This window comes from Suncus etruscus, chromosome 14, assembly GCF_024139225.1.
Source record: "Suncus etruscus isolate mSunEtr1 chromosome 14, mSunEtr1.pri.cur, whole genome shotgun sequence".
NCBI lineage: Eukaryota > Metazoa > Chordata > Mammalia > Eulipotyphla > Soricidae > Suncus > Suncus etruscus.
In genome coordinates this window covers 49,793,178-49,819,609 of record NC_064861.1, presented here as the reverse complement: position 1 = coordinate 49,819,609, position 26,432 = coordinate 49,793,178, and the positions used below count along the sequence as shown (strand labels likewise).

At 40.2% G+C, this 26,432-nt stretch overlaps 2 protein-coding genes across 2 annotated transcripts in view; both read right to left on the bottom strand.

The window, feature by feature from the left end:
• Positions 1–26,432, bottom strand: part of LPCAT2 (lysophosphatidylcholine acyltransferase 2) — an 81,845-nt gene that overhangs the window by 19,590 nt on the left and 35,823 nt on the right. The window contains exons 9-11 of the mRNA XM_049786075.1: positions 24,164–24,246; positions 20,814–20,939; positions 19,246–19,399 (exon numbers count right to left, since the gene is read on the bottom strand). Coding sequence (XP_049642032.1) covers positions 19,246–19,399; positions 20,814–20,939; positions 24,164–24,246 — 363 coding nt within the window. The remainder of the gene's footprint in view (positions 1–19,245; positions 19,400–20,813; positions 20,940–24,163; positions 24,247–26,432) is intronic.
• On the bottom strand, positions 2,372–3,136 carry CAPNS2 (calpain small subunit 2). The gene has a single exon (XM_049786089.1). It carries the CDS (start codon positions 3,134–3,136, stop codon positions 2,372–2,374), a length of 765 nt encoding a protein of 254 aa, XP_049642046.1.

Here is a 26,432-nt window from a genome sequence, read left to right as displayed (position 1 = left end):
AAGTGACACCCCAGACAAGCTTGAATTACAAGTCCCTTAAGGAACATGTACCGGACTCAGAGCTTGGCTCTGATCAGAATTGCCTGCTGTAAAAATCATATAAGATTTTTGCTGCTGGCAAATGCAGGCCAGATGTCAACCTCTCCTAATTTCCCCCAGAATGCCTAACAGGCAATGCAGGGTTGTGAAGCATGCAGTGTCATCATGAATAGACTTACAACTCTCCTCAACATGCCTCCAAGAGGAGGGATTTGTCTCCAAGCTCCAGAGAACCTGCTAAGCAGCATGAAACACAGAGGGTACAGTAAAAACCCAAGAAGGATAGAAATCAATTAAAAGAACAGGAGGTTGTTGGGGTTAGAGCGGGTGTGACCCCCAAAAAATGAACAAACAAACAAAAAAGTACAGGAGGTTGTGTGGAGCACTTGCTAAAGGCAGCATCTCCAGCAAAGTTGGAGTTTCAACAGGCTTAGGCCAATGATGAAGCTAAGCTTAGGGCCAAGGGCCAAGGTCCAAAAAAGTACACTCTGATTTGCTGTGGTGGCCATTTCTGGGGACATTCTTATCTTTCTCCTAGTTTCTCCTCTGCAGAGCCTTAGTATCAAAGGCGATGGATTTGAAAAAATGTTTCTATGTAAGCCTTTCTTTAGAATAGTGGCTGTCAACCCTATCTGTATGAGTCATTTGGGAGTTTTAACAGTCCTCTTCTTGAGCATGGAGAAAACCTGAATACGAACCCCAGCACAAATGGGGAAAAAAAAAAAACAAATGGGGAGGGGCCGAAGTTATAGCACAGTAGTAGGACATTTGCCTTACACATGGCCGACCCGGGACGGACTTGAATTCGATCCCCAGCATCCTATATGGTTCCCCGAGCCTGCCAGGAGTGATTTCTGAGTGCAGAACCAAGAGTAACCCCTGAGCACGGCTGGGTGTGGCCTAAAATCCAAACCAAAACAGCAGCAACAATAACAACAACAACAAACAAAAACAAATGGGGAAAAAACCCAACTTTTCTCTGGGCTCCTCTAAAGACTTTTCTGGAATTCTCTGCAGCACTCAAGTATCAGTATTTCCAAAGAGCTCAGCAGCCAAGTCTGAGAAGAACAGCCACAAAAAGAGAGTAGTATTTACGTGTGTTTCTCTCTGTTGCTTTAGATGCCAAATGACTGGTTATGATTCATGCACGTTTTTCCCTTTCTTTCTTTTCTCTGTTTACTTTTATCCTGCCTGCAGTTTTCAAAGTGGAACAAAAGAATATTCCTTGCTCCAAGGCAAGGCAAGACATGACAAGCACTGGCTAACCTCAGCAGGGGCATGCCTAGTTTTGTATGAAGCACTTTTAGAAGTGAGTGTTTCGATTCAAGAAGGCAACCAAAGACATTTAGATTTGGGGTACACCCTTTTGCACTCCTATATCCTTACCTTTTTTTTTACCAAGACAGCAAAACAAAACTGCTACATATTTATTTTCCGAGAGAGATGGGACTAAAGAATTCTAGAACTTTGGATAGCTGTTTCAACATTAAAAACAAAACCTCAAAAACTTTATATGTAAATTTTAACTCCTCTATTCTCTCTCTTGGAGACTGTCAACCTGCATTTTAATTTCAACCCCTTTTTTTTTGTTTTTTTTTGTTTTTGTTTTTTGTTTTTTGGGCCACACCCAGTGACGCTCAGGGATTACTCCTGGCTATGCACTCAGAAATTGATCCTGGCTTGGGGAACCATATGGGACGCTAGGGGATCAAACTGCAATCCATCCTAGGTTAGTGCATGCAAGGCAAACACTCTACAGCTTGTGCTATGGCTCCGGCCCCTCAACCCTGTCTTTAATTTCTCTGTTCTCTCTTGGAGGGAGGGAGGGAAGGAGAGGATAGAGGGAGAGAGGGAGGGAAGGAGGGAGCGAGAGAACAGATGTGAAATTAAGAGAAAAACAGATTTTGTATATCCCCTCTGGCCTTGTAAAGGAGAAAACAGTTCTCCTGAGTATTTTCATGACTGAGCCCAAGAGGTCTTCAAAATGTCATTCTTAGAACAACTTTTCTATACCTTGGCATTCATTCACCAAGAAAGCAATGAGCTTTTAAAACAAATCTAAATCGACTTCGTTAGGAGAGTCCCACCCACCCTGCGTCCCAGTCCCCCTCTTTAAACAGAAACCCAGCATCTCTCCAAAATCTACCATACAAACCACACAGAGTATGTGCTCACAAACAATCTGTTTTAATTAAGCAGTAGAGAGCAGCCAAGCAGAGAGGATACAGGCTTGAGAAAGGGCTGGCCAGGAGAAGACGGAGGTGAACGCCCTTGCAGAAGGCCTGGTTGAAGCTTTCCTGCCTATAGCCCAGCCTTCCAAGCCAGCCCCTCTTCAGGAATACATAGTGAGCTGCAGCCAGTCTTGGATAGATACTTGAATCAGGCCATCTGCATCTCTATCCAGAGACTTGAAGGCACGAAACATGGCATCAAGGCGGACCAGGCAGCTGATGTAGTTGTTGAAGTCCATACTTCCATCCTCATCGGTGTATCGGAGGACAATCAACTGATGTAATTGTTCGTTTAGCTGGAAGCCAGCGGCCTGTACAGCTCCCCGCAGCTGAGAAGGCCCCAGAACACCCGTGTGGTCCCTGTCATATTGCTTATACACACATTGCCACTTCTTGATATTGTTCCACAAGTACTTAAATTCTTCAAAGCCCAGCTTGCCTGTCGTGTCGCTGTCCATGACAGAGACAATGCTCCGGCAGGTGTCCAGGCTGAAGCCGTCTGTCTTCAGATCCTTGTGCTTCGACAGGACTTTGTTGAGAATATTCATCAGGTCGGTGGCGCCCACCTCCATGTCGGGCCCAGCCAACTGTGCAAACTGATGGCGGAACCGTCGGACCTCCTCACTTTCGTTGGCCTCCACATTGGTGAAATGCTGCTGGGTGGGAGGCGGTTCTGGGGTGTACTGAGCTGCTGCAGCATCGCTGATAAAGTTCACCAGGCCCCCGACTATTCCTCCAATATTTCCTCCTATGCCGACACCGCCACCTCCCCCGCCTCTCCTCTGACCACCTCCTCCAAGGAGGCCCCCCAGAGCTTCTCCAAGACCCCGATCTGCTCCTTCCAAGAAAGCCTTTGCCAGAAACATGCTTTTGGTTGATCAAGCAAGTGTGCAAGCTGCTGCAATCTTAGGGGTGGTATGAAGAGAACAGACAGGAAAGTCTGAGGTACACACATGTGGAAGAACTGGCTTTTCAGTACCTGTTTACCTGGTGCCCCACCTTAGGGTGTGAGGTCTTGCCGCCTCCTCATGAAGGTGTTTGAATTCCCCTAGGTCCTAATACCTGCCATTTTTTAAAGAGGGGTTCAATAAATTATTGGTAGAGTCTGTATGAGGAATGTAAAGAACTATTTCTCTCTCTCTCTCTCTCTCTCTCTCTCTCTCTCTCTCTCTCTCTCTCTCTCTCTCTCTCTCTCTTTTTGTCCACCCACTGATAGGGCCCCGTGTGCTCATAAGGGTGGCCAGGCCCTAGACTACATCAAAGGGGAAAATGCTCCAGGACTGCATCTTCATTCCCAAGACACAGATACTGATGTGGGTCAGGTAGCTGCCAGGGCCCATAGTCTGCCCATAGTCTGGATCAAAATCACAACTGACTTCAAAGTGCTCTGTCTCTGCACATCAGATCCTGGTGGGAAGTTGGTCACTGAAGACCTGGAAGTTAGGCTGGAAGCACCGAGGATGCTCAGAGTTACAGACACAGGAGCCGGATGGATGTGGGGAGAAACCAAGACATGAGCAAAGCCTCAGGCTAGGGTATGCATGAGGTTTTCGGGGCCTGGGGTTCAACACCAGCCATTCCAGGGTGAAAGCTTTTTCCCTTTTCCCCAAGGAGAACCAGACCAGGACATGCAAGCACTGAGCTTTAGAGACTGATACATGCATGTTACTCTGTGCTGTGAAGAACTATTTCAAAGTTACATGGGTCTGTTTTTCTGTAGCTCACTGATTTCTTAGTTCCCTTTCTCAACACCTAGAAGATGGCATGCATTTTCTTAATAGGAAGAAGCAAATGGCCCATGAAAATTAAGATTTTCTTTTCTAAGGAATGTTTAATATTAGGGTAGAATGGAAGAATTCTTAGGCTGGAGAGATTGCACAAGGACAAGCCGTTTGCCTTGTGTGTGGTTAATGTCTGGTTCAACCTTGGCATAATTTCCCCAGCTCCACCAGGAGGGGCCTGGTGAAGAAGAGTTTGGGGTAAGCCTTGAGCACTGATGGGTGTATCCCAACCCCTATTCACAGAAATGCAAGAATTCTGGGGCAAGAATGCAAGAATGCCCAATGCCCTTCACTTAGCAAAGATCCCTCAACTCAATGTTATTACAAAAAGATAGGAAGGAAGGCAGGGTTAAAGATAGAGTCCCAAAGACTCACCCACAGAGATTCTGTTTCTGTAGTTAGCTATAAGGTTTATGACCTACAGTTTTAGAATTTTTAAAGTGTAACATTAATGTAGAGAAGCAGTGCCTAATTTATAGGAATTCCCACAATGTACATACTCATGTCTAAAAGTCAGATCAAGACATAGAGCACCTCCAGCATTCCAGAAGTCTCTAATGGTACTTTGTATGGTTCTCTTCTCTCAAGAATAATTTCTCACTGGCCATCTAATACCACAGTCTCATTTTGGTGCCATAATGAGATGGAGAACCCTTATATCTTGCTTTGACTTAGGATAAATAATGTCTTCAAGTTTCATTCATGTAGTAGCATATGTCATAATTTATTTTATTTCTTTTATAAAATAAAGTTACATTATTGGGGCCGGAGTGGTGGCGCTAGCCTTGCAAGTACTAGCCTAGGATGAACCGCGGTTCAATCCCCCAGCATCCCATATGGTCCCCCCAAGCCAGGAGTGATTTCTGAGGGCATAGCCAGGAGTAACCCCTGAGTGTCACTGGTGTGGCCTAAAAAGCAAAACAAAACAAAACAAAAACAAAAAACAAAAACAAACCAGGGTTGAAATTAAAAGACAGGTTGACAGTGTCTGAGAGAATAGAGAAATTGAAAATTGAAAATTTCATATAAGGTTTTTGAGTTTTTGTTTTTAATGTTAAAACAGCTATCTAAAGTTCTAGAACTCTTTAGCCCCATTTCTCTCGGGACCCGTGAGTGTCAATGGGTGTGGCCCCAAAACAATAAAACAAAACAAAAAATAAATAAAGTCACATTATTGCATATACCTGCCAACTTTTGTTTATCGATTCACCCACTGCCAGATGCTTCAGGTTGGCTAAATAATACTACTATAAAATGTATGTACAAAAAAATGTATCTTCAAATTCCTGTTTGACTATCACCAAGAAGTGGAATTGCTGGATCACATGGTAATTGAATGGAACTATTTTGAGAAGCAACCATCCTATTTTCCTTGATCTAGTTTTACCAACATTCTATGAAGGTCCTAATTTTTCTTTCTCTTGCCAATATATTTTTGATAGTTATGACTCTCATGGGTAGGAGGTGGTACCTCACTGTCATTTTGATTTGTATTTCCTTAATTATTTTTGATACTAAACACCTATGTAAATAGGTGAGAGTCATTTGCATATCTTTGAAGAAACATTATTCAACTCTTTCCCTAATTAAAAAATATAAGGATGTTTGTCTTTGTATCGAGCTGTAGTTCTTTATTCTGTATGTTAGCCCCTTGTCAGATACATGACTTTGAATATTTTCTATTCAATTACTCTGTTGAAAAAAAATCCTCTCATAAACAAAAATCTTAAATTTGATGTAGCCCAAACAATAACTGAACTTCGATGTCACAAACCTTTCCTCCTGTGGTATAGTTAAAATTATTTTTTTACCATTTAGTTCTTATATTTAGGTCATTGTTCTTTTTAGGGGGCACACCCAGTGACACTTGGGGATTACTCCTGGCTATGCACTCAGAAATCACTCCTGGCTTGGGACGCTGGGGGATTGAACCCCGGTCCGTCCTAGGCTAGTGCGGTCAAGGCAGATGCCTTACCACTTATGCCACTGCTCCAACCCCTCATTTTTCTATTTTTAATTAATTCTTGTATTTAATATGAAGGGTGAGGGCTTACTTCATTCTTTTGCAGTGGCTATCTAGTTTTGCTGGCAGAAAAGAATATTCTTTCCCCATCAAATGGTGAGGGTACCCTTAGTAAAATTATTTGACCATATGTACTTTGTTTTTTCTGTTCATTTTCTATTCCATTTGTTCATTTATTTGTCTGTTTTTTCCCTTGGTGCTGAACCATTACTGTAATTTTGTTTGTAGCAAACTCTGAAATCAAGAAGTATGAAATATCCAAACTTGGATCTTTTGCAAGATTGCTTGGCTATTCAGGATCCCTTGGGATTTTATATAAATTATAGAACAAAATTTCTCATTTCTCTAAAAACTGTTGCTAGAATTTGGATAGATTATAAGTAATTTTTAGATATTTTAGCATAGATTGATGTCTTAAAAGTATTAATTATTGGGGCCGGAGAGATAGCATGGAGGTAGAGTGCTTGCCTTGCATGCAAAAGGACCGTGGTTTGAATCCCAGCATTCCATATGGTCCCTTGAGCCTTCCAGGAGTGATTTCTGAGCACAGAGCCAGGGGTAATTCCTGACCACTGCCGGGTGTGACCCAGAAAAACAAACAAACAAACAAACAAACAAACAAAAAAAGGTATTAACTATTCCAATCCATAAATATAAGATGTCTTTCTATTTATTTACATCACTAATTTCTTTCAGAAGTGTTTTGTAGTTTTCTGTGTACAAGTCTTTTGTCTCCTTGGTTAATTTTATTCCTAAGTATTTTATTCTGTAATATTTTTGATACTATAGAAACACAAGACGTTTCTGTATACTTATTTGTATTCTGAAACTTTAATGAATAGCTTATTTATTCGAATGGTAACATGTGCATATATGTGAAAAGTCCATGGTGTTTTTTAAGATATAAGATCATCTGTCAAAAATATTTAAACTTGTTATCCCCGTGTTGCCTGCTGAAGCTTCCGACTCCCAGAGAGGCATTTGCTTCCTAACTGTGGAAGCTGGAAGTTCACCAGTCCCCTCCCTGCCCTCTGCAGGAACCGGGAAGCCAGGGATCTCCTTTAAACTGCTCCTTGCCGGAACCCACTTGCTGGGACCCTGAGCAGGCGGCCAGGGGTAACCGGGAGAAAGGAGAGAGAAGGCTGTGGGGGGTAGCCAAGGCTTCGTCTTCCCCTTAGCTTGGCCAAAAAGTCTACTGCATGGAGCCATGCTGTCCCCATGTTGCCTGCTGAAGCTTCTGACTCCCCCAGAGGCATTTGCTTCCTAATTGCTGGAAGCCGGAAGTTCACCTTCCCCAACCCCTGCAAGAACAGGGAAGACTGGGGTCACCTTTAAATTACTCCTTGCTGGAACCCACTTGCTGGGACCCTGAGCAGGCGGCCAGGGATAACCCTGGGGGCCGGGAGGAAGTGGCTCCATGTGCTCTTGCTTGGCAAAATCACAGACCAAAGTGGTCTCTCAGAAACAACACCCTCCCTCTTGACTATTTCTAGAACATAAAAGGGACAGTGTATCTCCGTTGTATATCTCAGATGTATTCCCTTAACATCTATAACTTTTTTTGAATATCCTTATATAGTGACTATTTTGTCCACTAGTTTTGTTATTTGATTGTTTGTTTGCTTTTCCCCCTATGAGATCTGTTTTAGAAGCAATACTGGTAGAAGAGTATCTCTGTATAGAATGCATGTTTGAACCAAATTACAGGGAATGTTGGACTTTATTCGTCGACCCCCAGATGTACCAACAATATCTTGTGGCATTGTTTCTATTTTGCATAGGCACATTAAAATGGGAAAATAATACATATGCAAACAAGTTCTCATCTAATAGAGATGGGAACACAAATTTGGTAATGTAATTAGGCCTTATACCCTGAATACTGGCATAATGATTTGGCTTAGGCCTCAGAAGAATGGGCATCGCCCATACACACCTGAACAATGGTTACCATCTATGGAAACAACCACAGTTGTCTATAACATTACCAGGATCCAAACCTTTACATGGGAAGACCAACCACTGCTCTGGCATTGTCTTACTCCAAAGAATACTCTCAACACCCAGATGACTCAGCAACAGCCTGCTTGCAGGGCAGATCGCTCCGCCTCTAATGGTGTGCTGAAACTAGAGGATGCTCCACATCAGCCTGACTTAGATGAAAGAAATGCATAGAATCCAGAATCTTTAAATATAGGAACCTGATACCAACAACAGCTAAAATGTGAAAAAGTTTCACCGGACCACGGAGAATGACTCGGATTGGACAGACTGGTATGCCTGGAGCCCAGAGTTGGTCTTATGCCAATAAACCTCGGGGATGAAGCCTTTGTATAATCAGGCCAAGGATTTTTTTTTTCCCGTTTTCCCCATATTTTTCTGGGCCTATGCAAACAACGCGATTGCCACTGTCACACCTTTACTAGTTTTTCTTTAACCCTTATCCTTTAAGAAAAAAAAATTTACTGAACTTAAAAACAAATAACTGAAGTAGAATGCCTGTCTTGAATACAGTCAGGGGATGGAAGGGGGGGCATTGGGAGGGAGGAATGTTACACTGGTGAAGGAGGGTGTTCTGTTTGTGACTGTAACCCAACTATAATCATGTTACTTAAATAAAAAATATTTTTATAAAAATATTTAAACTTTTTCCTGTTCAATTAATAATGTTTTATATTCCTTCTTTTGTTTAATTGTTCTAGAAAGGACACCCAATGCTAAGCTAAATAAAAGCAATGAAAAGAAGAACCCTTTGTTGTGTCAGAATCTAGAGCAATGGTTTTCAGTTTTCAGGCTGTGAAATTTTAATATTCAATTTTTATATCAATATTTGGATATTAATAAACTTTCCTTCTATCTTCTAATTTGAGTGTTTTACTCTTAAAAGATGGTAAAGTTTATAAAATATTTCTATTCTCTCTTCAATTTTTGTAAGTTGTTATTGAAAGATTTTTTTTTATGTGATTCCACTTTTTTGTTTTTTGTTTTTGGGTCAGGGCTACTTACTCCTGGCTCTATGCTCAGAAATCGCACCTGGCAGGCTCAGGGGACCATATGGGATGCTGGGATTCGAACCATCAGCCTTCTGCATACAAGGCAGATGTCCTACCTCCATGCTATCTCTCAGGCCCCGACTTTCATATTAGTTTTAGGTATGTTCATATTTTTGTTTGTTTTGTTTTCGTTTTCTGACCACACCCATTTGACGCTCAGGGGTTACTCCTGGCTATGCACTCAGAAATCCCCCCTACCTTGGGGGGACCATATGGGACACTGGAGAATAGAACCACGGTCCGTCCTAGGCTAGCGCTTACAAGGCAGATGTCTTACCTTTAGCACCCCCTAGGTATGTTCATATTTTCAATTTCTTCGTGATTCAATCTTGGTAGGCTGTGTTTCTAGGATTTTGCCCTGCTAGTCTCAGTTATTTTATTTTTGACATATGCTAGCTTGTAACACTTGTTTTTTTTTAAATTTTTGTTAAATTGATAGTAGTGGCTTCTTATTTCTGATTTTACTTTTCAGATTTTTGTCCTTAAAATTTTATTTATGAGGTTTTGTTTGATACTTTTAATAAGCATGCTCAGAAGTCCACCTCTGATAGGTATTTTTAGATTAGATAATACTAAACCTACCTTTAATATTAGGTAGAGTAAAAAAGGAACAAGTCCCCCAAAAATCTAGAGACATTCTATTTGTACATTCAGAGAAAGGTGCTAGATCATATTACTAAATCGTAATACCTACTTGCAACTTGGGTCTCCAGTGATTATAGTAGTATTTCTCCTATTTACTTTTTAATCATTCAACCTCATAGTTTATATACCAAGACTTGACCTCAATGCTTAGCCTACAAAATTAAATATATCAGGATTGCTATGCTTAAAGACCAGGAAACCCTCCAGAAAATGGACTGTCATTATAATCTGGTCTACATTTCCATTTCTTCTATTGATATTCAGCTATCACATTTGTATATAATGTCCTATCATATTTATATTTCCCAGACTTACTTCAAAATATATAAATACATCCCATTATCAGGGGGAAATACTCTGAGAAGATACATGCTAATGATAGTGTACCTAACACATTGCATAGTGTTATCAAACTACTTCACAGGACTGAAAGGGGACCAATGAATTCTGCTGAGGCAAAGGAAAGAAGAACATCTACTTTCAGAAGAGAACATATATTTGTCTGACCATAGGTTGACTCAGAGCCTTCCCAATAGATAAAGGATATAAAGATACAGTAGAATAAAACATAGAGGAGTAAAATGATATGAGACATCCTAGAGATGGAGCAAGTCCCAAGTGATGAGAGAATGGAGGCATGATAAGAGAGAAAGGCAAATTGAATAGGTTTGATGTGAAATGGAAAGGGCTCTGCACTTCCAGGAAGGGTCTCATCTCTCAGCCACTGTGAGAGCCACTGACAGCACAGAGGTCAAGTCAAAGGGTGAGAAATTATTTGGTAAACTATACCAGGCTAGAACTGAATGATGACTACACTAGATATTATTAAGGAGAGAATAGTCACTAGGGGACACTATTCCACTTAGAACAGACATTTTTCTTTCTGCCACATCCCATGGTTTGGGTAAAATTCAACAACTGGTATTTTTTATGACACAATGATTACTATAACTGCCCTCATGGGCACATTTAAATGATCTCTGTGGACACCAAAAGTCAAACATCTCCCCTCACTACACAGAAGAAATATCACAAAAGGACTATCCATTTTTCCTAAGGCCATCTGACCTCAGAAAGATTTAAACCTAATCACATAAATTTTTCTCAGAGAAAACTAAATAGACCTTATCTTTATAACACCACAAATGAACTTGATAGTATTCACCACCATCTAAAATGAGCATCCTTGTGTCCATCTGAAGTGTTTTTTCACTGTGGTTTAAGTCTAATACCATTCATTTATTTTCTGTAAAGATGGAGGGCATTTGGATAACAGTTTCTCATAAACCATCAGAGAATAAAAGGTTTATTAGATTAACAAGCCTTTCCTTCTCTGGACCTCTTGATTTCCCCTAAAGTCACTTATTGGAACATTAATAGAAATTGAGTTGCTCTCTGTCTCAGAAGGTTCTACTATCCAGATTAGAAGAAAAGGAAGAAAATAGTCTGAAACAAAATCTAATCCTAATTTGATGGGGAAGTTAGAAAACCTAAGGGTAAAATATGAGGGTCCAGGAGCTGGTGCAAAGGGTTAGGGGCCCAGGATACGTGGCTTTTCATGCAGAAGCCTAGGTTCAATCCCTGGTACTACATAATCCAACCATCACAAGTGACTCTAAAGCACTGTGCTAGGAGCAGCCCCTGAGCACCACGGGGTATTGTGCTTCAAAAAAGTAAACAATTGAGGCTGGAGCAATAGCACAGTGGTAGGGAATTTATTTGGCTGACCCAGAACAGATCCTCAGCGTCCCTTATGGTGCCCCAAGCCAGGTGTGATTTCTGAGTGCACAGCCAGGAGTAACCCCTGAGCGTCACTGGATGTGGCCCAAAAACCAAAAAGAAAAAAAAAAGGCAAACAGTGACATGCAGTTGTTACTTGCAACATTACTCATAATGAAATCAATGTAGAAGTCACCTAACTGTCCAACTAGTAAATGGATAAACAATATATCCTAATGGGGGAAATTTGACCCTATTAAAAGGACAGTTTCTGATACACACAGAAGATATGACCAGTACACCCTTCAAAATTAATATTAAATGAAAGAAGCCAGACACAGAGCTGAGACCATATCTTATATGTGGTCACTTATAGAAAATGTCAAGGAAAAGCAATTCTACAGAGAAAGTCTCTGCTAGACATGGTCTGGAAAAACACAGAGGACTCTCAAATGAATAGAGGTTGTTTATGAGGGGGAGAGGGATATGTTACGAATGAACAAATACTCAGAGAGATGTTATAAAACTTCTTTATGGAGACATCTGCACAACTTGGTAAATTTACCTTAAAAATCATTGAATCAGGGTGCTGGAGAAATAGCATGGAGGTAAGGCATTTGCCTTTCATGCAGAAGGACAGTGGTGAGAATCCTGGCATCCCATATGGTCCCTTGTGCCTGCCAGGGGCGATTTATGTGCATAGAGCCAGGAGTAACCCCTGAGCGGTGCTGAGTGTCACCTCAAAACCAATAATAATAATAATAATAATAATAATAATAATAATAATAAAATCATATGACTGACAATGGGTGAATTTCATGCTATGTAAAATGGGTCTCAAGAAGTTTCTTTTAAAAAATCTGAAGTTTGGGGAAAAAAAAACAAAAGATAAAAGAAAAGGGGATCGGCGCAGCTGCAGGGCATTTGATTTGCACATGGCCAACCCAGGACAGACCTTGGTTCGATCCCCCGGTGTCCCATATGGTCCCCCAAACCAGGAGTGATTTCTGAGTGCAAAGCGAGGAGTAACCTCTGAGCATCACTGGGTGTGGCCCAAAATCAGAAAAATAAAAAACAAAAAACTAGAGTTTGTAGAGTTTGTAGTAAAACTAACACCTAAGTCAGAAGTCTAGTTTCTGCCCTGCAGAAACTGAGCAGCCTGGAACTTGTAACTTCCTCTCAGGCTTGCGGCCTTCTACAGAATGAGGAAGGTAGGCATTTTACCACTAAAGGTCTGTTCAGTTCTGAAATTCTGAGTCTAGGTTTTCATGGGCCACACAAAGTGACAGCAACCACATTCTGACGCCAGGTTAGGAAACCTGTCCAGTTTCCTTCCGGTGCTCAAGTTGCCTGGGCAATATAATAACTCAGTTCCACCTTTCTTTATCTTGGGTCTGTGTCTACACCTTTTACTTACTCTTATCTCCACTTGGACAAACTGTCTGGATTTCAAAAGTATTCTTAGTTGAAATCTGTCAAGTATTTCCTTCTCCAACTGGAATTTCAAGGTGGAGACTAAACTAGGTCTATAATGCAAGAACCCACAACTCCCAATCTGAATAAAGCCTTTCTCTCCAGAGCCTTTAACCTAACTGCAACAGATCAAGCCAGACTTTACTAATTTATTGATGAGAATTTCAGGCTGGATAAAATCAAAAGCCTGTCTAGAAACTATATAAATAATTGCTCCTCTCTCTTTCTCTCTCTCCTCTCTCTCTTTCTCTCTCTCTCTTTCTCTCTCTCTCTCTCTCTCTCTCTCTCTCTCTCTCTCTCTTAATTGTCTTTGAGCTGTCCCTCTATCTTAGAAGGAAACTAAATTGGTATGACACAATTTTCCTTTTACAAAGTCCTCAACTTACTTATGCTTTTGGAAGAGGTCAGTAATTGTTCTCTTGCTTTAATGAAAGAAAAAAAATCTAAGTTTTCATTGGTGCATTCTCCCTTCTGTATCTATTAAGCATTTCTGAGGTAATATTCGGCATTGAGAAGCCAGAAACAAAATATCTAATTTTCAAGCTTAAATAAAATATTACTAGTGTAATAGTAATCAATAAAAGAAGAAACTATGAAAATACTGGGATGCTAAATTAACCTAAGAACTGGAAAAGAAAATGGCTCTATAGGATCATCTTTTAAAATTTCAGGGCAACTGAACAGGAAAGTTCAAGTAGCTCACTATTTCCTTAGCTGATGAAAACGAAGCACACAAGTCAGACTACTCAAGGAGTGGATTGAAGGACTGTACTTAGGGCTCAGCAGTGTCACTGTTCATTCTCGGGTCACTCCGTCACTAGTGGAAAGAAGTCCCTTTGAGTCTTTCTCAACAAATTTACCTCTTATTCACAGCATCCCATAGTACTAATTATGGGATTTCACTCAGCATCACTGATGAGACTGATTTCTAATTCCGTATCTGGAATCTGGCATGAGTTTCTGATCATCTTTTGCCAATACCATTAAATACAAGCCACCCCACTCCCCAGAATTTACGTAGGTTGTGACTTATTTCCAGTCTGCAAAATATTGGCAAGCCATCATGATTCCCATTTGTTTTCTAATTGACAGTTCTTGGCATCATTAAGGACTTGGTTGAAATCGTAGATAGGAACAGTGCATATGCTTTTACACTTTGGCTAGCCAGCAGTTTTGGCTATAGCAAACTTACCTCATTTTTTTTTAAAACTAATTCACATCATATGGAATGAATGTGTTTCTTTATACCAAGGTCTTCCTGTCAGTCTTGTTTTGGTCTTAGTTCAAGTGTTAAAGCATTAGAGCCAATAATAACAACTGTCCTTGCTTGCCCCTTCCTGTTTGAGAAGGCAGGTGCTGTATAGTACAGATTTTCTGTTCATACTGAGAGACAGGAGGACAGAATTCTTAGTTGGTTCTGAACAGCTTCTCTGAGTGGTCTAAATGACTTTTCTTATACAGATATGCAAGTTGCTCTGAAAATTTGAGACTGTATGTCTACTACCGAGTATGTGACTCTTTACAGAAAATCTTCTGACTATAGCTTTGCTGCCACAGAGTATGCATGCTGCAATGGGATTCTGCATCCACCACTATTCCACCACTATTCAGAGATGGTAAGAGGCAGTGAGCCACAATGATGGCTTGTGTGCTAAAACAGCTGACTTTGCATCAGAGTTCTAGAAGCTGCTGCTGGCAGAGCAGTACCCAGCTCTGCTATGTACCCCAGCACTTCTGGAGGGAGACATGAACCATGGGGCTCCTCTGTCCAGTGCTAACTGTACAGGTGACCATAAAAATAAGTCATTGTTTTTTCTTAATTAAGAAACTGCTGCTTCTTAATCCCATGAATGTCATTATATTCGTTCATTAAATCCTGGTAAAATACCTTGTATCTAAAACTAAATATTAAGAATCCACTCTATCACTCTCCTTCCCTCTTTCCCTCCTTCCCTCCCTCTCTACCTCCCTCCCTTCATTCCTTCCTTCCAGGTCTTAGAAGACATGGTTTAAACCAGGTCTTAGGTAAGCAACACATGCGCTTCACCATTGCACACAGAAACCACTGTTCTATTTTTGTTCTGCGGTGCTGGGGATCAAACCAAGAGCCTCATATGTGCAAGGCAAATACTGCTGAGCCACATCCTGGCCAAAGTCATGATTTTAAACGATTGTCTCAGTTTTTAATTGAATATGTCTGGATGTTTGATGAATCCCAACTAACTTCTGACCAGAGACATCATCCACTCAGGAGAATAAAGTAGCTAAATTAAACTTGAAAATGGAAAGACACCCTTTTCTTTTCTTTTATTTTATTTTTCCTTATCTTCTTTTTCAAAGAGGTATGATCTCTCCAAAGGAAAGGTTCCCAAACTAGAAAACTAGGCCTTGCCTGTCACATATCTGTTACATTTCCAAATTTCCTATGATCAAATAGCTGAGATCTAATAGAAAGTGCTAGACTCGTAGAAGGCATGAACACACAGCATAATTTCTAGAACAAATAAGTATGAACACTATTATAAAGCTTTTGCAGATGACTCAAAAGGGTGTGTAGGAAGGCTACGTATGGGCACAACTTTCCTCATCTCCAGACCAATAATAGCTGCACTGGATTTGGGGAAAGTGGAAAGGGAAATGGGAGACCAAATGGGAGGAACAGGGGAGGACCTATGGAGTGGTTTGCTCTGCAGAACTTTTTAACTATAAAGAGCAACAGGAGGGGCTGGAGAGATAGCATGGAGGTAAGGCGTTTTCCTTTCATGCAGAAGGTCATTGGTTCAAATACTGGTGTTCCATATTGTCTGTCCCCCATGCCTACCAGGGGTTATTTCTGAGCAGATAGCCAGGAGTAACCCCTGAGCACTGCCGGGTGTGGCCCAAAAACCAAAAACCAAAAACCAATAAATAAATAAATAAATAAATAAATAAATAAATAAAATAAAGAGCAACAGGAACACTCTGCCCTTTCTCTTTCCCACATCCCACATTTCCTCTCCAGCCCCCATCACTCTTTAAGCCTTGGATTTAGCAAGATAAGCTTTTCTGAAACAAACTATAAAGTTTCTAGACTTCCCTTGTCTTTCCCATCAAATTCCGCCCCCCCCCCCCCCAATTTCTTTAACCTGGTGAGAAAACAAGCCTAGCATGGAAGTGGGTAGGTGTGTGTGGGTGGGGTGATAACATTGGTTGCATTATTCAGCTCCCAAAGCAAACACTTGTTCACAGGCACAGACATGTGGACAAGATAGAGAAGAGAGGAGGGAAAACAGGAGAAGAAAGAGGGAAGGGAAGATGAAAGAAGAGGAAGAGATGGAGGAGGAGGAGGAAGAAGAGGTACAAGAGGTAGAGAAAGCTACAAGAAGGAAAAAAAGGTCAAATACGTTAGCAACTAATTAATTCTCCAGTCTATTCTCTACCTTCAATTATGTTGGGGATAAAAAGAAGAGTGCTTTAACAGACCAGCACATGGCCTGTCACTAAAGCCAAGTCACACCATACAAAGAAGGAAAGCAACTTCCCACTCAGAATGGCTGTGAGTGTAATGAAGCAGTCTCTGCAAAAATAAGGGAATGAATCAGCTACAAAGGCTCCCCTGTCTCCAGACTGCCTGCAGCCAACTGCATTCCAGCTCAGAGTGAATTAAGTAGGCTGACTTGGGTAATTGTAATCCTGGGCTTCTCCGCCCTTGCCCACACCCTTCTCCCCAGAGTTCAGGGTGCTATAGGAACACTGGAGCTGCTGATGGGCCTCATCAGCCAAGACAGAGCCTGTGTCATCGGAATTCTATAACTGGTTCTTGTGACACTTTGACACCTGAAAGGCATGTTCCCTTTAGGGAGAGTATCTTGCACCTGAAAGCCCTGATGAGTATGCTAAAGAAAATGCACTTTCAATTCCCTCCCTTCCCAGTTTAACAGCCCTCCTTTCCCATCTTGTTTTCTACAAAAAAAAACGTCTTATTTTCTACTCCTCTGCCATGGTCCTTCCTAGCACAAGTTCATATTTATAGATGCTTTGTTTAAAAAGACTTGTGTGGACTCCAGAACCATATTGGGAGCCACTTTCTAATCACCCAGAAAGACAGGAGAGAGAAGTTCTTCTCATAGCTCAGCTTGCTCAACAGCCCATCATTAGCTTCTCCCTTGATCTGAATCTTCATTATGCTCTAGAGCTGCCCTGTTGGGTAGCTGAGAGGCCTGCACCTAGACACCATCTATGAGAAAAGGTGGTTAAACTCCAGCAAGTTAGAAGTTCATTTATCTATGAGATTACAGAATAAGTCAGAGGAAGATGACTGTGCTCTGGGCAGAGGTGAACAAGGATAGCCTTGTTCTAATTCCTGTCATTAGACCGATCTTTTTTGATTCTTTTAAAAATATCTTTTTACAATAGCTAAAAGAGAAGGGAAACTTCTATGAGGCAATGAGGATAGCCCTCTTTAAGAGCGTGGGCCCGCTTTTTAATTCAGAGACTCAGAATAAAACACAATAAACTGCCTCTACAAAATGCCATGGGCAGGAGAACTGGTGGCGAGATTAAGAACCTGACTCACAGCCAGTCAGGCATGAAATAAAGGCTATAGAGTCTCAGCATTAAGTTGTTCAAAGGAAAGATGAACTAGGGACTCAGAGTTCCTTGTTAATAGTAATAAAAAAAATAACAAAGAAAAGAAAACCCTGCAAGATGAAGGCAAAGTAAAGTCACTCTCAGGAAAAGAACAAGGAAGACATCACAATACACAATTTCAATTTAGCCAAATGAAATAAAAGTCTACATTTTTGGTCAGGGATATAGCTGAGGGGTCAAGAATATGCCTTGCAAAGTAAAGTTTGATACTTGGTACCATTATATATATATGTACATATATATGTATATATTCACAAACATGTATCACAAATGCTTTAAAAATTATAATTAAAACTGGGAAAAATAAACTGCCTCACATGGGGAATGGATAAACCAAGTATGATGCATCCATACAATGAAATATTAACGACAAAAGGTGGCACACAAAACAGTGTATATGGCATAATTAATAATGCTATATGTAACAACAGGGGAAAATTTAAACTCATTGTGTGAAGTAAAAGAAGCCAGACTTAGGGGACATGCTATCTGAATCAATCTGCATGGAATCTACATAAACAAAACCATAGGAATAAAGAACAGGTTATTGATGCCAGAGGTTAGTGTGAGGAAATCCTGACTGCAATTAGTCCCTTCCAACGAAACTGTTTTTGAAACTGTAGACCTTGTTTGTGGTAGATACAAGCCTTTGTGTTCCATACAACTCAAAACATCATAGCAAAGGTGCAGGTTACTGTAAGCATTAAGTATTAAAAGATAGAGAACTTGTAACTGTGATAGATTTTTAAAACTTTCAGATAATTCCGTGACCTAACTTCCATACTAATAAGTAAAAACGGGGTCCAAAATATAGTTTCAAATGGACACACTTTAATGCAAACCTTTGTGAAAAATTTTACTTAAAATTAAGGAATATTTGGTAATTGGGAAAATTCACAAATCTTCACAGATAGAATAGCACCACTTATGTTGTCAATTTGTAAATTTTTGACATAAAATTTCAAATTCTTGACAGTTTCATAAAAAAATTGTAATGCTACATCATAAACATGGCTCTATGTCTATTCCTGACCTGGTATTTAAAACAGGCAGTACCATAACCATTACTATACATTCTACTCCTCCACCTTTCATTACTACTACCATTACTCTTTTCACTACCACCACAACTATTATCACTCTTTTACTACCAGTATTTTCAAGACCACTAATACCAATAGTCCTATGCCTATATCACTACATCTTTACTCCTACTTCCACCACCTTTGCTAGATCAATCCTATTAGTTTTACTACCAGTACAACTACCACTGCTACAGTGAGAAAACAAAATCATGTAATTATAGCATGAAACACTCTAGTTTTAATTTTGTGGGGGGAGTTTGCTATTGATATTGTTTTTGGCAACACCCAGCAATATTCAGTCAGGGCTTACTCTTGGCTCTCCACTCAGGGATCTCTCTGGTGGGCTTGGGGGACCATAATGGGATGCCAGTTATCAAATCTGGGTTGGCTGCCTGCAAAGCAAATATTCTACCCACTGTATTATCACACTGGCCCCAAACTATGACTTAGTCATGCTTCTTCTAACACTAACCAAATATGTTATCCTAATGTTTTCCATGTAGATTTATGCTCATTTACTTATGGGAATTTTAGAGTAAAAATGTTAGAGAATACATTTTAACATACCCTGTCAAAAAGTGCAAAAAGTTGTCTCAAGACATCTGAAACAGGCAACTTTAAATACTCGGCAAATTCTTCAATACCAATTCTTCCTCCTTTGGACGAACTTGCAATAGATGCATATTCATCCAAATGCTTCCGAATGCCATCCCAGTCTAATCTAGACAAAGCAAGAATTATACATGCATGTTATTAGCTCTTTACAATGACATTTCATAAACATTGTTTTATTAGTTTATCGGAAGTACTGTAAGTGATAAATCTAAAAGGATGCTTTTAAATCAGAAAGTAGAAAGGCATCTACAGTAATTTTTAAGATATGAGTATAAATGTAATTATCCTAATTATCTGAGGGAAAGGACAGAAACAGAGAAGGAAAATGTGACAGACTGATAAACAACTAGGAAAAGAAAATAATAAAGTACATTTGACTATATCCATTACTAACTTGATAGTAATTATGGAATTGTTGAACAAATTCATTTTCAAGCTGATAATAAATTCACATTTCACAAAAAGCCGTGATAAGGAAGCTGTCATTAGACTATTTGTACTTCTCTAGAGCGAGTAGTACGCTTGTCTACATGTGGATTCTGTGAGCACTGCCAAAAGTAATCGCTAAGCACAGAGCCAGGAGTAAACCCTGAGCACTACTGGGTGTGGCCCCAAGAAAAAAAGAAAGACTATTTGTAGTTTCCCCAATATCAGTTATAAAATCAGGGTGATAAAACACTGGAAAATATACTTTAACATGCATCATATCCTGTCTTTGTTTTAGAGAATTAAACAGGTGACTTAACACAAACGTTCTGGATCCAGTTGCATTAACTAAATTTTCCAGGTCTATGTGAATATTGGGAACATTACGGGAGAACATTTCTGCTTCCTTGAAGACATAAATACTAGTGTATTATATCAGTTATTAAAATGTTGCACTAGAATGTTAAACTTTTTCATAGTATCTGGTCCTGCAGCTTCCTTCAGGGAAGGAAGCAAAGTCTCCCTGGAGATCATCAATAAATTCTGCAAATCCTAACAGGGCTGGAAAGAGAATGAGCTGTATATAAGAGGAGGATTTGGGCATTATGCTTTTCATACTGAATAGCTCTGAGGGAATGTCCTAAAAGCACAAAGGAGTTAAAAAAAATAGTTAGGTGCCCAGAATGAAAAGGTAGATCTAGGGAATTTAAAATTCAGTGATAGCACTGCTTACTCTATAAGGCATTTGTATTGCACACAAGAAGTTCCTCTAACTATGCTATGCTCATCTTCTTGTAAGAACGTGGCAAGATAAAACTACCCTGAGTCAATTCTGAACAGGGAGATAGAGCTAGGCTGATTCACATGAACTACCTCCGGCTCTTCTCCAGGGACCAAGATACATATTTCTGAGTTAACTCTACTTGAAAATACAAAACTAGATACGCTAGATAGGAGATAAATTCACAACTCTCGTTTCCTTCATAAATAGCACATAGCTTCTGGAGCAGAGCAGCAATAAAGCCAGAAAAAAAGTTACAAATAGGATTTCAGATCTCTTGAATAACAGCTTAGGAATTCTAATATACACTTACTTCAATTTTCGGCTAATTTTGGTAAATTCCACCAACCCAGCCTCCATAGGCAATGTTAGCTGTCCTGCTGAAATCATCAATCTGCAATCTTCATAGGTATGATCCGTGACTGGAATTCCTAGCGCTCTAAAAAGAATTAGGAAGCAAACTGATATTCAATTTTTTAAAGGACAGCTTTTTTCTTCATTAGGCTTGAACTGGGCAATACAAACTGTAAATGGAAATATATTTACTCCCTTTCTAAGCCAATAACTTTGTGGGTTGTTTTGGCTTTTTTTTTTTTAAATAGCCAAAGGGACATATTTTTGCTTCCAGAGTTAAGTGAATCTCTTTATGTCTACATGCCTCTGTCAGCTAGTCAGTGGTGTGTGTGTGTGTGTGTGTGTGTGTCTATGTAAACTGTCATAATCATAACAACAGACCTCTGTCTCATGGAGAATAAGGAAAATCCTGTGTTCAATGCCAAGTGGTGTATTTTACCTTTAGGCTTTTAATCTAAACCTCACTTTTCTCATCTGTACATGGGCCTCATTATTCATTACTGAGAGGACAAAAAAAATGCCTATGCAAGAACTTTAAACAGGTAAATAACACCTACATAAACTTGAAGTAGACAATCCATCTAAACCACTAACCTGCTACATTTTTTCACCCTTTAAAACTAGAGCTTACTCTCTTTCCCAATACCCATCTAACATGCTACATAATAACCACAACATTACTTTTAAAATTATCCCTGTTTTCGCAGGACAGGAGAACCATTAATATCACACTCAGGAATAAGAACTTGATTTGGAAACAAAATGATGAATAAGAATTTTTTAAAATAATGGGTGTGGTGTTGAAATAATATATACATAAAACCATTATTACCAGTATTATAAATGTAAATACTGCATCTCAAATTAAAATTTTTAATGAGATTAAAATTTAATATTATAGGGGCCGGGCTGTGGCGCTAGAGGTAAGGTGCCTGCCTTGCCTGCTCTAGCCTTGGACAGACTGTGGTTCGATCCCCCGGCGTCCCATATGGTCCCCCAAGCCAGGAGCAACTTCTGAGAGCATAGCCAGGAGTAACCCCTGAGCATGACCGGGTGTGGCTCAAAAACAAAACAAAAAAATTAACATTATAATTTTAAATTAAAATCAAAATAATTTTGGGCTGGAGAAATAGTATAGCTTGTAGTACACTTGTCTTGATTGTGGCTGACCTGAGTTCAGTCCTGGGCACTCCCCATATGGTTCCCCAAGCCCACCACGAGTGATCCCTGAGTATAGAGCCAGGAGTAAGCTCTAAGCACAGCTGGTGTGGTTCAAACCCCCCCAATTTTTTTTGTAAATTTAGAAAAATCACCTAATATATAAAATAATTTCCCAAAGATCCCTTTTCAGTCCACTTCTTGTTCTCCAGCTTCCAGAGGAAATCATCACAGTGAACCCTTAGTTTTGAGGAGACAAATGAAGGCATGTGTGGTTCTGACTGAGGCCTCTTCTGTTATCTGTGACCTTTATGCCTCCTACTAAACAGTTCCCTTCTGTTTCTAGGCACTTATCAGGAAGCTAAAATATCAGTCAAAAATTCTCTTAGTTTAAAATATGTGCCTTTGTTGCTAACTTTTAGGTCTAAACTGTTATGAAAGAATGAGAGAGAGAGAGAGAAATAATAAGAAAACCAGTTTTGTAGCTGGGCCAGATACGAGATAAACCACGCATACCTGATGCACATAGTAACAAGAGGCTGTTTGGAGCTAAACACATAAAAAAAAGTTATTCTGTTGTAACAGTAATATGGATATAAATATATATGGATATTTATATGTGACAATGCCCATACATACATGTATACTAAAATGAATTTGTATATTCATAGGCACATATATATTTATAGGCACATACATATTTATATATATTATTCATTCACCTGTAAACCTCAACTCAAAGTCCTCATTTTTTTTAATTTTGTTTTGTTTGTTTTCGGGCCACACCCAGTGACGCTCAGGGGTTACTCCTGGCTATGCGCTCAGAAATCGCTCCTGGCTTAGGGGACCATATGGGACGCCAGGGGATCAAATCGCAGTCCGTCTTAGGCTAACACATGCAAGGCAGATGCCTTACTGCTTGCACCACTGCTCCAGCCCAGCAAAGTCCTCATGTTTTCGGTTATTTTGTCCCCTGAGTTTTTGTTTGTTTAAACTTAAAATTCTCATTTAAATCAGCATTCTTCAACCTTTTCATCCTGCAGACTTATATCCTAGCCTGCATACTAGTCCATGGACCAACAGTTATAAATATGATGGTAGACCAGCAGTTTTCAACCTTTCTACACCTGCAGACCAGCATCTTAAGTACAGTTACAATAGTGTTAGTGTCTACAGTTTTGATATCTAAAGTTACTGCATCTCACCACCACCAAAGTATCTGATACCTTTCACCAACATCCTGATGTTACTTTAGTCCACATCTTCATTTCCCCCTAGTTGCTCATATTGAATTGAGGTCTTAGAAGCTCTGCAACTACTTCTGAGAATAACTTCTGGTAGATAGGGATCAGGTAATTGGTGTTTGGATGGTGGAATAATAAGATGTACATCCTTTCATTATAGGACATGTGAAGTGATCAATCAGAATAGTCAAACTCACTCATGGACCAGGAAATAGGTGCCTTACATTTTGTAGTTTCTAAGTCTTAAATCTCTCATCTGCTCTTAATGGAGATTATCTGCTACTTTTCCTTGCATCTACTGAATTCTTTTGCAGATTGGGGGGTAAAACACCCAGCCTTGGCAGTTATACAGAATAAAGGGAAGTAGAAGTCTGGCTTTGGCAGGAACTCAGGAATTGAGTTTGAGCCCCAACAAAGCTCTGATAGCAGCAGGCCTGTTGGAGAGACTGCCCTATGAAAGGCACTGGTTAGGCTCTTTTGGTTATTGGTACATCATATCCCTACAAAGACATATTTCTATTAGTTTGGGGTGGCAGCAAGGGAAAATATTCGTCGTAGGTTGTCTTATTGATCAAGTTCCTGGATACATTATTTTACTTACCAAAATGACACCCTCAGGAGAAAGAAACACGTTAAAGTTATATTAGGGAACCAAAGATGTATCCCAAGTGGTATAATATATGCAACGCATGTATAAGGCTATAGGTCTGATCCATCACATATAGCTCCCACCCTAAAAACTATTAGGTATAGTCAACGATCCTCAAGCACTTGAGAGAGACCCTATTGAAATTTGAGCACTGTCAGAAATATACCCCCACAACTTAAAAAACTCCCAACACATTAGCTACTATTACATAACAATACTAAAACTACTTACTGGTTATAATTCCACAACAATACTTACTTAGCCATTAAATCCCGGACTCTACTGGCAAAAAGGACAGGATCGCCTTTTTCTTCATCGTTGGGCACTTGAACAGGCATAAACTGTAAGACAAATACACCTATTTCTAACAATCCTTAGATCGAAGACATTAAGTAAGCAAAACATTCATTAATATTCATTTTTTCTAGCATGATGAAACCTGCCTATAAAACAACGCTGGGCATGGGTTCAGAAGACTTGGAATCAGACCCTGGAGCTCTGGTAGTGGAAACAAGCATGCCCTCTAGCTCTGAACTCTCTCCCCAACTCTAAAGAATGGGTTTGGACCCCAATGATCTAAGCAGGCCTCGGATCCCACATGTCATAAAGTTCAATTGAGCAATTTGGGGTGGTCAGTGCAAAGCTCTAGGCGTCTTCAGGAGAAGTTCAAAGGAGATGACTATGTTGTTCAATGTGTCCCTTAGTAATAAACATGACGAATGATAAGAAAAAACAGGAACACATTTTAAGATAATCTCATTTTTAAAGAATGAGCAAGCAGGCAAGTGGGATGGTTGAATGAATTGAACCAGTGTCCAGAAACAAAGCCCGTGGAGCTGGAGTAGCTGAGATCTTATTTCCAGGACTTTCTTTTCACCACTCCCACGCCTTGTGTGAGAGTGTTATTAGTTACTGTGCATCTGTTTGAGTTAATCTTCTCTGACATTCCTACACTCACCATATTTATATCATTTGATCAAACATCTTGTCCTGGCATTTCTTCTGTGTTTCAAAAATCCTTTGGTATTGGCTTTATAGTTTTTGTCTAATACCCTACCTTGTTTCATCATTTTAAACTATACTTATTTCTCCAGTGAATATTTGGTGAGGCTTCATTTATATGGCCTTTGTTTTTTTATTTACAGTTTTATCTAACATCTCCAAGGTTTGGGTAGGGGGGTTGATTCATGACATATTTGAGCCACCTATGCCATAGCAGAAAGATCAACAGAACACTATTCCTGCAGTTAAAAAAATTATGTCTTTTAGGGGCCAGAGCGGTGGCACAAGCCATAAGGTTTCTGCCTTACATGTGCCAGCCTAGGATGGACCACAGTTTGATCCCCCAGTGTCCCATATGGTCCCCCAAGCCACAAGCAGTTTCTGAGTGAATAGCCAGGAGTAACCCCTGAGCGTTACCAGGTGTGTCCCAAAAACAAAAGCATAAAAAATATATCTTTTAATAGGACATAAAATATAGAGCACCTGTATGATGCCCAATTAGAGGGGGCTTAAAAGCCAAGTTATTTCATTTAAAATCATATAGGCCACGCTGGAGTGATAGCACAGCAGGTAGGGCATTTGCTTTGCACATGGCCAACCGGGTTCAATCCCCAGCATTCTATATAGTCAGTCCCCTGAGCCTGCCAGGAGTGATTTCTGAGTGCAGAGCCAAGAGTAACCCGTGAGCACCACTGGTGTACCTCCCACCCCCCAAAAAATTAAAATAAAATCATACAGATTGCCAGGACACAAGCCAAGGACTGTCAGATTCAAAACTTGTTTTCCTTACTGACCCAGCTTTCCAAGAGTTTGAGAGAAAGAAACAGGAAATGATTAATTTGGCCAAGGGATAGAAGAGGAAAAATGCCAAAGAGGTACCAGTGGAAGAGCTAACACGACCTTGACTTTCAAAGGATATACATGTTGTCATCAATAGCAACTATTTCTTGAAACAGAACTATGAACCACACGCTGTGCTAGGTGTTTTATAGGCATTATGGTATTTTTATCTGATTTCAAGTCAGAAAAAATTGGGGTTCAGAAAGATTAACTGACTCGTTCATGGTATCATGACGAGTGTTCACCCAATAAATACTGAAACAGCACCTCTTTGTGTCAGATGCTGCGCTCAGACCCTAGGAGGTGACTGGCACTCTCCTCAGCAAGAAGGTGACAATGGCACTTTTCCCAGGCAGAGGGGAAGGTGGCCAAGCTCTCCAGTAAGAACTGCATACTGTGGCTGGGTTCTCTGCGATAAAGACCTTGCAGGGCTAACTCTCCAAACAATTCCTGAGCAAGTCCTTCCACATCTCCTGTGGACCTGTTTTCAAACATCATGGCAAGGAGCCAAGGACCATGAGGAATCAGAGACAGGGCTAGGAAAGGAGGAAACAACCTGAACCAGGTCGACTCTTCTGAGCAGTGAGTGGTCTCATGGTCCAGAGCAGGTAAACCAGGGAGGAAAAAGAACCACGAACAGGGGGCTTCATGTAGTCACCAATGAAGGGCAGGAAAGCCAGGGAGA